The following is a 12,737-nucleotide window of genomic DNA, read 5'->3' on the forward strand; positions in this document are numbered from 1 at the left end:
CTCACCGATTTTTTAAATTTTAATATCGAAAGAGGCTTATTCAAGCCATTTTTCACATGTTCGTTTTTTCTGTTTTCATCGTTTGTTTGCCTTACGTTAGTTTTTTTTTTTTTATGTTTTGATTCCCCCACCCCCTGCTTAATTAAAACGTTGTTTTCTTTTTTTACTTCGCTTATAACAAATAAACCTGGTCATTGACTTTGTCGTCGTTGTAACGCGCGACGACTTCCGGGCGTGCATCTGTCAATTTGGTTCTTACTTAAATAAATTCAAACATCTTTCACGAACTCATTCTGGCTGGCCAATTTTATTTGCAAACTTCTCCTCAGGTTCTTTTTTATTTAACACCACACACACCTACAAACACCCTCACTAGTCTATTATATAAAGGGCAAACATGTGCCTGAAGATAGAACTTGAAAAATACACAACAAACACTCACAAAGTTGATATTTTTTTAAGACCCCGGATGTATCTCTACTATTATATAAAAAGAACTTTGTGTGAGTTCGTTCCCTATGGACTCGCAAATGACTGGGTTGATTTTTATGAAATTTCACATGAAAGTACTTTATGTGCCTTGCAGTGTTCTTAGATAGGTATCATATTGGAATGTCTTCGATAAGAATCGATAATCGAAATAATCTGATTAAAGAAGGAACAGACGATTTTGACCAAAATTAACACTTTACACAGCCTAACATCACAACTGCATTTGAGAAGTTTTATTTCTACACAAGCCGAAAGGCCCGGCATATAAAATCAACAGTAAGTTCTTTGATATGACAGGGGTGCATTTGAAATAAATGTTTCTGTTTAAAGCACAATTGCACCATGATACTGGACTTTTTCATTTTAAATTTATAATCAAGCACTTAACAACACACAAACAGTCAGGCGAAGCATATAAAATCAACAGTAGGTTCTTTGATATGACAGGGGCGCGTTTGAAGTGAATGTTTCTATTTAGAGTACAATTGAAGCATGATACTTGATTTTTGTAGTTTTAACTTGAATTCAAGCCATTATATGTAAAAGTAATTTTATAAAATCAACAGTAGATTCTCTACAGTGCAATGTAGACTAGAATGTATTGTGGACTAAGTCACTGTGGAGAGGCATGTGAAGCTTGCTCTTGGTTCACTACAATTGGTTCCTAATTAGAGCTGGCAATCACTCGATTTGATTCAATATTTGCGATTTCACTGGTTTTGATAGCAATATGAATATGGGAGTGTTCATCATCATTCGATCCCGGCCAACATCGAGTAATTCTGCTAATAATATCTAAAATCTAAAAAACAAAATCTTACGCTTGTCACGTTTTGCACACATTTCCCTATGTTGCCTATAGTTTTTTTATGCCATCTTCTGTTATACAAATGGCAAATGTCTGTTTATGTGTTCAGATAAAACTTGAAAAGTACACAACAAACACCCACAAAGCTCATTTTTTTTTTTATCAGCATAACTCCAGATGTATAATATTTAAAATCTAAAATATCTGAAACCTAAAAAAAAAAAAAAAAAAAAAAAAAAAGATTCATTATATATGGGGCAATTAATTTTACTGCTATCTCCTATATTCTAACTAAAAGATCTTTTCAAGATTCCAGCTGTTCCTTTAAGTGCAATTGTTTGAATCTTTCCTTCACTTGGTTCACCGGGTATATTTGCCTGGTAGTTTTTTCAATTCTTTTTCATGAGTCCAGTTGCTCCTATGATTATTGGAATGATGGAGATCTTCCTAAGATTCCAATTTCTTTTCATAAGATCTTGATATCACGTTATCTTTTCCCTCTCAGCTCTGTTTAATCTGACTTCATTGTAGACAATAACTTCTACTAGGGTTGTTTCTTTCTCTTTCTTGTCCCATAGTATATCAGGTTGTATGTGTGTCTCGTATCTGTCGAAATGAGGTTGAGAAAGGTTTCTCTTAGTGATGCAGATTCTTCTATTAAATCTTGACTCAGCAAAGCCAATCTTTCGGCAAGCCTTGGTTTTTTACTACATCAGGCATTTCCAAGCCTCACACGCACGTGAACTTATTCAACGATGTCTCATTTTTGTTTTGGTCCACTTTTGTTCTGGATGAGCTTAAGTATTTGACTGATGGAAAAAAATTATCTACAAAAATGTCCCAAAATGTACTAAGATAAAAATAAAAATTATCGGCCAGATAACTTACTCACTTTGTCTAAAGAAATAGAATGTTACAGTTCTTGGACGATGTTTCATTTTGGTCAACTTTTGTTCCGGATGACCTAAAGTCGTTTGTATATCTGATAGAAAAATTAGCAGAATAAGGTGAATATTACCAGAACGGAAGGCTCTAAATATTAAAATCAGAAAGCTCAATAAGAGTTTTCACTGAAAGCCTGTATTCTTGTATTCTATAATTACTAGAATGATGGAGATCTTCCTAAGATTCCAGTTTCTTTTCCTGTCATACATAAGTATTTCTTTATCTTTTCCCTTTCAGCTCTGTTTAACCCAGCATCATTGGGGACACTCATTTCTACTAGGGTTGGTTCTTTTTCCTTATCCCATATCACTATGGTCAGGTTTAATAGCTCCGTTTTCTGACCATGTAGCTGTAGGAATCACCAAGTCATAGTGGAGGTGTACGACTTATTTCCAACTGTTGTTTCTGGTAAACATGTTCCCAGGACTTGCTGCTGAGTTCGAAATTCAACTTTTTTACAGATTTTCCAGTGGAGATATTTACACACTCCATTGTGTCATATCATATAGTTGCCGTCCCCCAGTACTCTCTACTTCTGTGTGGCAGAATCTGTACTTGTTGTCATTGCTGAGACCACTCATCTTTTTAAAAGCATCTGTTGTCAAACCTTGATCCTGGCCAGCCATTATAAGCCTCTCCTGATCATAGTAGAGCGATCCTCTTTTTAGCTTTATGCCAACTCAAGTTATATGTGTCCAGTGTCAGATTAGACTAGGCTCACCTTCAGAAAGATAAAATAAGAAACAAATAACAAAAAATACATACTATTTGTTCTAATGGTGTATATATATATATATATATATATATTCACTTTTATTAATGACTAAGTAGGGCTACTTGGCATTGCTTGGGCTGTCTCTACCTTTGAATGGCAGTCTTTGTCTCATAATTAGGGCTATGACAACAGAATATTCTTATCATTGTTTTGACTCTCGAGGGCATACCCGACACAGACACAGTTAATTAACCGAGAACCACGTCACTCTATATAAAAGCATATAAGATATCAACGGATACACACTCGAGAGTAAAAACAATGAAAAGAATATGCTGTTGTCCTAGCCCTACTCATGATCTAAGATCACAGGTCATCTACGTTCTCAATTTTAAACTAAAACAAATGAGGGTGAAATGTTAGCAGATTAAAAGATATCTGCTGACTGACTGGAAATCTTGTCTCCACTGCTAAATGTTTGCTCCCAGGTGTTAGATGAAATGAAAAATAAATGACAAAATGCATACCATCTGTTCAGATGGTATATATATATATATACATATATATATATATATATATAAAACAATGTTAGTAATTAAAGAATTGGGATTAATTGATACTATTTTCAGATCAGTAAAACTTGAAAAATCTTAGCTTATTAAATAATATTCTTGTTCTGAACAATTAAATAAAAAAACCAAGGTGAACCGCCACTTTCATTGGAGTAAAATGTACATGGAGCTAAATAATATATTAATTAGAATACTTATTAATAGGATATGTATTATTAAGAACTTAATTCCTGAATTGATATTATTTGAATTAAAGCCACATGACCTCAAAAAATTATGGCTCGATGGCAAACGTAGGTGAAATTTTTGGTAATAAAATCAGTATCACGATTAAGATATGCATTATAAACTTGTAATTTGAATAGGTTAGCCTAAATTTAATTGGGTTTGTTTGATTAATAAATAAATCATAAATGCGTATTAGGAATTTGCCAAACTTATAATTCTGCAAAAACATGAAAATATCGAACGTATTGAGTCACCTCCCTTTTCAACGTTATGAATACATGGATTTTGGTAACTTATAATTCAACAAAAACTTTTAAAATTTCAAACATACAGAGTTACCTCCCATTCAACTCCTAAAATATCCGGTAATCATAAATCTTGAGAGGTAGGAACAAAAGAAAATTAAAAATAGATTTAGATCCTTAATTTTAAATGAAGAATGAGACTGCAGTGAATGTAGAGTAATGTTAAACTTTTTTTTTCCCTTATGGAATAAATTTTAAACAAAAACTGAAATTTGAAATTACAAAAATAGGTTAGCCGATATTTTTGTAAATATACAAAGCAAATTCCAGGTATGAAACTTACATAGAATCAAAACAATATAGCTGATGACTTAGTTGACTAGTCCGTATTAAAAAAATAATTTAAATTAATTAAATAAAGATATTTAATTTAAGAAATTAATGAATAGCATTAGTAAAACATATTAAGTGAACATAGGTAATTAGTGGTAACGTTGTATGATAATTTGATTGAAAAAATTTTTAAACAGAAATACGAAAATACGTAAGTATATAAATCTTAAAAAAACTTTGGAAGGATAAGATGTAGGTAAAATATTTTCTCATGTTTTTCCTTATAAGGAAAATGGATTCTGTATTGTTCATTGTTAAAGTGGTTTTTATTCAATATATCTGATGAAAGGCTGTTGTGAAAATTTTCAAACGACATAAGGTTTGAATTTGTCCGAATAGACTTGAAACACTTGTAACTAACAATGAAATACACTATTTGTTGCTATCAATCTGTTCCTTGATGTCTTGATTTTGTTAAAACAATAATTATCCGCTGACATGTGTTTCGTCATCTATGACTCATCGGAGTGGCTGAATCTAGGGAAATTCGAATCCCAACTCGCATTTAGGTAAAAATGCACTTTCATATAAATAATTGAATTCATTCAAAAAGTATCACTAGCAAAAACAAACAAAAACATACATATATATATATATATGTCTGCTTGTATGTTGAGCTAAAACTTGAAAAATACATAACAAACACCCACAACAATTTTTTTTAATTGACATGATCCCAGATCTATAAATATCTAAAATTTGTAGAAAAAAAGATTCACTAGGAGTTAAATGCTCATTTATATCATTTAAAAGTATCATGTTCTGTGGAAATCGTATTCTGGTTTCTACTCTCCACCGAAGACTAAATCTACACTCCCTACTGTCCGTCCTTCTTCAACATCTTTAGTGGTTTGGAAATGTAGATTGTTGACCAGAGGGGAGAGCTCATTCACAAGGTCCTCTCCCCACCCTCTTTGCCTGGCTGGCATAAGCGTGTCCGTTAACAGCTGAAGACCTGGTCTTCAACTCTGCCTATTTTCCGATGCCAAAATGATTCTTTTGTCTTTTTTTATTTTATTTTGTTTAAAGCAAAATCTTCCATTGCTGGTGATAATGATAAAATAATAAATATTCATTGATTTTAAATTACCAGTAAAGCTAAAATCTATAGATCATCCTCCACAATTGTACCGTGACGTTTAGGAAAATATCTGCATATTTAACATATGTTTTTTACGAAAATTGACGGAAATAACAATCTTATAGTTAAATAATTAGATTTACAAAGAATTGGAATCGGTAATTGCATCAGAATCGGGGGAAAATATGGGAATCGTCCCATCACTAATTCTAACCGTCCCTTTAAGTGCTATTGTTTGTATCTCTTTTGCACTTGGTTCACCGGGTATATTCGCCAGATAGTTTTTACAATTCTTTTTCATTATTTCGGTTGCTCCTATAATGACTGGTATGATTTGTACCTTCTTAAGATTCCAGTTTATTTTCATATCGTACATAAACCCTTGGTATTTTGTTATTTTCTCCCTCTCTGCTCTGTTAAGGCCAGCATCATTAGGGACACTTATGCATGTGTGCTTGTGCGTTCAACAAATGCATATTTGTGTGCGTTATCGCCGATGAACGATCAAGCAACAATTTAATTAAATAAAAGTCATAGTCAGTTAACATACTTCCTTCCATAAATAAAAGTTATAGTCAGTTAATATACTTCCTAATTTCCAGCATAGTGCTACCGGAAGTGTTGACAATGCAAATCAGTTCCTTTGTTTTTTTTGTTTCTTTTCATGCCTGTATATACTCTGTGCATGTACTTGTTTTTTTATTATGTACCTATTTACTATGCCTCCCCCCCGGGACAGAGTTAGACACCAGGGTCGTTTTTTAACGTGGAGAAAAGGTACAAAAATAAAAATTGTCTCAGTCGTGAAGGATTTCTCCTCCACCGAAAGAGAACAAGAAATGGAAGTGCAGCATCTGAAGAACAGATACTACACTTTGATCTTGACCAAAAGGCCAATGAACATATATTTATTATATAAATTTAAATAAAAAATCCTTTATTTTTATAATTCCATAAACATATATTTTTTTAAAAAAATTTCTAAGAAACTAAAAAAATTTTTTTTTTTTAATTTTGTTATTAAAAGTGCAAATAAAGATAGAATGTGTTATTTTTTTATCTTTTTATAATCTTGTTAATTTTTATTGTATACTTTTCGGTAATGTCCGTTTATATTTTATTTCAATAAATCGCTTCACAGTAGAAAAACAAAGGAACTGATTTGCCTTGTCACTGCTTCCGGTAGCCCTACGCAAGAAATTAGGAAGTGCATTAGCTGACTATAACCAAAATCTTTAGTACATACATGCAGTGCATTCTTCATTTTTTCCATGGTCGCTTCCTCCTGTGTGTGGCCTTTGATTGTATTGTTGGATCGTCCAATGGCTTTTGATCTTCTATGAACTCAAGATGAAGAAAAGTCATGCGTGGAAACACTAGGAGACTTGTTGGCAATTTAAAGGTTTTACTGGGGAGAGAAGATTCTTTCACAAGGGGAGACCAAAAATTTATAATATAAATCTCACCTGTCTGTTTAAATGTATGTATGTTTGTTTGTTTGTATGTCTGCCTGCCTAAAACTTTCGACAGAGGCGACTGATTTTCATGAGAGCGGTATCGTTTTGAAGCATGACCCTTCGGGCGACAAATATCAAAAAATTAGCTCAAAATATTCATTCTTTCGCCCTCAACTGGGCACTTTTCTACAAGGAGAGATCGCTTTTTTTACTGATATTTTTGATTGTCTAGCTTTAATTTAAACATCTGTCACTTCCGGTTTGTTTGTGACCCTTGACCCTATCGCTTCACTCATTGGATGCACTGCGTTTATTTTCACCTGCCACCAGGTTGTTCTGACATACGATCAATGTAATGCTCACAAAATTTATACTTAATATGATTTAATCTCTACCTACCGATGTCCTCATCAGCAGCAGCAGAAGTCCATTATATTTATTTAAAATGCAAAAGTCAAAGATCATCGTTCAATTGTGCTTTAAACAAATATTAATTTCGAATGTGCCCCTGTCATATCAAAGAACCTACTGTTGATTTTATATGCCTAGTTTTACTGGTTGTGCCGTGATAATAGCCTGCTATGACGGATGTGTAATGTGAGTTTTAATGACAGGTCTAGATCTGATGATCTCAGAGGAAGATTAAATCTGGTTTGTATAGCAAGATGTGTGCAGAGAAAGAGGCTTCGTTTTTGGGTGTTTTTTGTCAACATTAAATGGGGAACAAAAAAAAAAAAAAAAAAAGGATACGCAGACAGACAATTTTTGTCTCTTATATATTCTTCGAAACGACTAGGGTAAAATGAAAAACTTTAATCCATAAATATAAATTTTCAGGCAATTTCTGTACATTTTTATTTTTTAAAAATATGATTACCACTTTTTTTTGTCAACATTCTTTTTATTAAAATTCAATTTCAGAACACGATGGAAAAGACAGTTGATTTCAGATGTATTCACTGTGGCACCCCGGCAAAACATTTATACCAAACATTATCTGGTCGAGTTCTTGCTTCGATTTGTGTAAGTATTATTATTTTTCTATTTCTTTTTACTTTTCTTTTTATTATGTTTCTTTGATTAGCAATTCACATGGCCGTTAAAACGCTTTGGATAATCACAGATTTCAAGGGGTTTCTGCTAAAATAGTCATATTTTAAAAGCCAAAGCACTTTAAGTCTTCAAAATACCACCGTTTTGTTCAGAAATGAATATACTTTCAAATGGATTAGTAAATAATAGCATACATTATATATTTTTAGAGTTTTAAGCAAATAAAGTGATAAAAATGTGAACATCATAAAACGGCATTTTCGGTAAGATTTTGTAACGACCCCCCCCCCCCGATTTCTAAACATTTGTACCGTGTTTCTGTTAAGAATTTTTTTAATGAAATTTGGAAATTAGCCAAAAGAGATGTCATTTTTAATAATTTCAAGTGTCCGAAATTCATTTGACAACTCGTTTTTTTGTTGTGTTAAAAAAAAGATTTCAAAATGATGAGTATTGAAAGTTTTGAAAAAAATTTTCTTCGAACACTCACTATTAAATAAAACAATCTTTTTACTATGTTTATTCGTTAAAAAGATGATTGGATAGTGTTTTCTCTAGTGGTACGTAGCAATTTAAAAACATAATATCTGAAAAAATCTTTATGAATTTGAATCAAGACTTCTGTAGTATTAGTGATAGTAGCCGAATCATCATCAGCAGCAGCGATAATATGGCGTAAACAAACGTTTGTTTTTGTTGTTTATTTTTATTCCAAATCGATTTTTTTTTTAATTGAAAATCTGGTTATAAAAAAAATTCTTACTTGTTTACTTAGAGCTATTTTGTTATCAACCATACAAATATTTTTAAAAAATTGGGTAGTAGTAAATTTTAACATATTTTAACAAACAAAAATGTGAAATATGATGTTTTGGTTCACGTGTACGAACGGTAACACACTTCTAATTTTCGTCCCTTAAAAAATGTTTTCAGTGAATTATTATCGAATGGAAACTAATCTACCCGATTATTAAAAAAATGAAATAAAATAAAAATAATCAATATTTAAATATTTGTAGGAGGTGCTCAGTTAAAAAATAACAACGGTAAGAAAAGACATGAAATGTAATTAAAAATCAAAATAACATTTAATTCAAAAATTTTAACAATTTGTCAGCTTTAGCAAAAACTTGTTTCTTTTTTTATATTTAAATAGAATTTAAATACTTTATATTTTTCCAAGCATCATGTTTTCTGTTAGAGAGACGTCACTTTTTTAAATAACATTTATTTTTGTCTGTTTGTCATAATTCTTGTAAAGTTTCACAATGAGTATCAAACACCCTCTTAAAAAAAAAACTCGCTTAATTCTATGTCTAATCCTAGGTACGAGTGGCAAGCCTCCTCCTAAAGCCTTTAGCCTTAACAATAACCCTAAGTACAAGTGGCAGAGCTACCCACTAAACAAGCTTCCTCTGTGAGCTCATATAAACGTAAAAAAAAAAGCATAAAAAACGTTTAAAGAAAAGTTCACATGATTACCCCCCCCCAAATAAATTGGTCAACTGTCCTAAAACGCTAGGATCGTCTTGAAATGGTGAATTATTTTACATTTATGTGAAACCAACCTCCACTCTGAATTCTAAAATTGTTTTTGTTTTGTTTCTATCAAGTCTCCTACATAATTTTCCTTAGCCCTATCATTAACCCAAAGTCAGAGTGGCAACCTCCCTACCTTCTCATAATTGCACAAAGACCCTCTTAAAACCATGCATAATCACCTTTTAGAAAACAAAAAAAAAAAAAAAACACCCAGGATTTATCTATCATAGAAAAGGGGGGGGGGTAACTGCCCTAAAACGCTCAAATGATTCAAAATGAGAAATCATTTTACAGTAAATTCTAAAATAATTTTTATCTTTTATTAAAGTTTTTCAAGTTGTTCACATGCAATTGTCTATAAAGGTAGAATCACATATTTTGGAGAGGTGGTCAGATGGGGAGGGATAGCTGAAGGTATTAATCTACAATAATACCAAAGAAATATTGCAATATATTCATTTTTAACCAATCCTAGATTTCGATTTCAGTTTTTGGCACATAAAATGCATTACAACTAAACTTTGAGTTCTCTAACTTCTTTTCCTTTAATGAATACATGGTATTTTTAAGCAATCGCAGCATATTTATGTGCATTTACTGCAGATTATTTGGAAACCATTCATTTCTGGAGATTTTCAATAGCATATTCAAATTCCTTGCACAAAAATACACTTATATGGCAAATTTCATTGCTTAGTCTTGTGTTTTAACAAAGATATAGCATTTTTACTGAAAACGTAGTGCAAAAAATATGACAAAATGCATATGGGCTTAAAGAGGGGAAAATATCCAAACACGCAGGGCATAAAAATAGTCATAACTTCCTTGATTTTAATTGAGTTTTAAAAATTTTTAAAAGATTCTTTCTTAGCTTATCAAGCTCTTTCTATACATACCAATATTGAAATATTTTAAGCCATTTAAATTGTTTCATGTGTATTGCTACTTTGATAATCTTTTATTGTAATAAAAAAAATCACAGTTTTTGTTCAGAATTTCCCCTATATTAAAAAAGGCAAAAATAAAGAATAATCTGCATGGTATACGTACCCATTCCAAAAGTTATGTAAATTGATCACATAGTTTTATTTTTATAAAGAAAATTGTTTTGTTTTTTTTTAAATGATTAATGGAAATTTGTTGGCATTACAACATCAATCTCATAAGTTTGAATTATGTTAAGTTATCTCCCTTTGTCTTTTTTTTTTTCTTTTTTTATTTTTTTAACTGGCCTGGATGCACGGCGTTGGCTGGGTGTTTGGAGGTGTGTGTTGAGCAAAAAAAAAAAAAAAGTGCTGGTAGGTAGGCAGACAGGCTTGAACCCATACCGCAAAGGAGGAAAAGAACATGTAAAAAAAAAACCTGACGGCTTTGCTGTTGCATCCATCGCCAAACCGGAAGTGGCGAAGGTTTAAGTTAAGGCTAGTATATTGAAAAGATAAGATGACTTTGGAAAATATTAGCAAAAAAAGCAACCTCTCCTTGTAGAAAAGTGCCTAGTTGAGGGTGAAGGAATTGATGTTTTTAGCCAATTTTTCAATATTTGTCATCCGAAGGGTTGAGCTTCAAGATGATACGGATCTTGTGAAAATCTGTCGCCTCTGTCAGAAGTTTTAGGCAGACATACATACATACATACATACATTTAAACAGACAGGTGAGATTTATATTATAGATTATTTTCAAAATGCTGGACATGACAGCCACTCTTCTGTTACTCATAAAAATTTGATTGTCTTAGCGATACAAATAAAACAGTAGATGTATGTATGTGTATGTAAATATTTAATCGATAAACTCTTAAACTATTGGTCACACCGCATTGAAATTAACAGGAAATAGTAATCATACACCAAAAATGGTTTATAACGAGTAAAATTGTTTGGATGGATGGATAACACGTACAGACGTATGCCTGAGTTAAAATGCAAAATGTTCATTTCAACTTGCTGACATATTCCTATTACTTTTGTGCATGTGCAAATTCATTCATAGCTTAAAGTGGTTTATTTTAAAATCTTTCTTATCTATTTGTCAATGGCTCAAATGGTAGGGAATGTGGCTGCAACACTAAATGTTTTAGTTTTGGTTCTAGCTGATAACACCCAAGTCATCTTTTTTCTTTTTTTTTTTTTTTTTTTTTAACTTTTGGAATCATTACTATATATAAGGTAGGATATAATATTCAATAGAGAATTGGCTCTGTAATAATAAATACGAAATATGCATGAATTAAAATATATTTAAGCATATTTTACTACTGGGTAAGTCCACCCCCTCCTCCTGCTAGTTTAAAAATAAAATTACATGATCAATTTATGTGATTTTTGGAATATGATATTTTTGTTTCATAATGAGTCCGTACATCATAGAGATTTCCTTTACTTTTGCTTTCTAGGGAGAATTTTCAACAACTAAATTCACATTTCAACTTTTTATCCATACTTTAGAAACTTGGTATTGAGGGCATATCTTACATGTTCGGTGTCTCGGGTTGTTTGGCAATGTACAGTGAACCAACTCTTGCATGAACTCCCAGGCGTTAGGGAACATGGTAAACTAAGGAAGATCTGTGTAAGAAGTGATATGATTGCATGCAACCTGACTGATGAGAATTCTTTTGGATCGGACCATATGCAGAGCAGGCATGAGACATTGCCTGATGGTCTCTATCCCAGAGTCTGAGATACACTCACAGTAGCTTAAATGCCAAAACCAGGTGAAGAAAAGAAAAATTACAAAAAAACGATTAGTACTTATTTATATTGAGACTCAAGTTAACTATGGCAGTTAAAAAATAACAGGAAAAATTTTTGAACTTACAGAAGTATCAGTAAAAAAATTAAAAAAATTATTGTACACCAAAAATTACAGAAAATTATCTAATAGAATCTTAATAACAAATAAATTTAATTTACTATTCAGAGTCTAACAACTGCAAATGACATTCGTGCCAAGCCAAGCTTGTCATAGATTATTATCTCCCTTTTACTAATATGAAGACGATATGTTAGTTTGTCATTCCGAGTTTGTGGACTCTGAGGTTCTCGTCCAGAATTCCCCCATATTAAAAACAAAAGATAAATAAAAATCTGTATAATATAATGATGTACATACTTGTGACAAAATGAAAATATCATATTCCAGAAATCACGTGAGTTGATCAAGTAGTTTTATTTTTATAAAGAAATTCATTTTTAAGCAAT

The 12,737-nt window shown here is 31.8% G+C and overlaps 1 protein-coding gene across 4 annotated transcripts in view; it reads left to right on the top strand.

Moving 5' to 3' along the window:
* The window catches only part of LOC145268307 (protein ARV1-like), a 90,020-nt gene that overhangs the window by 20,012 nt on the left and 57,271 nt on the right, over nt 1-12,737 (top strand). For all 4 annotated transcript variants that reach the window (XM_080123762.1, XM_080123765.1, XM_080123763.1 and 1 more), the window contains one exon: nt 7,858-7,959. In XM_080123762.1, the coding sequence (XP_079979888.1) occupies nt 7,858-7,959 (102 nt within the window). The remainder of the gene's footprint in view (nt 1-7,857; nt 7,960-12,737) is intronic.

This window comes from Euprymna scolopes, chromosome 43 (genome assembly GCF_053919585.1).
Source record: "Euprymna scolopes isolate OS-2025 chromosome 43, ASM5391958v1, whole genome shotgun sequence".
Lineage (NCBI taxonomy): Eukaryota > Metazoa > Mollusca > Cephalopoda > Sepiida > Sepiolidae > Euprymna > Euprymna scolopes.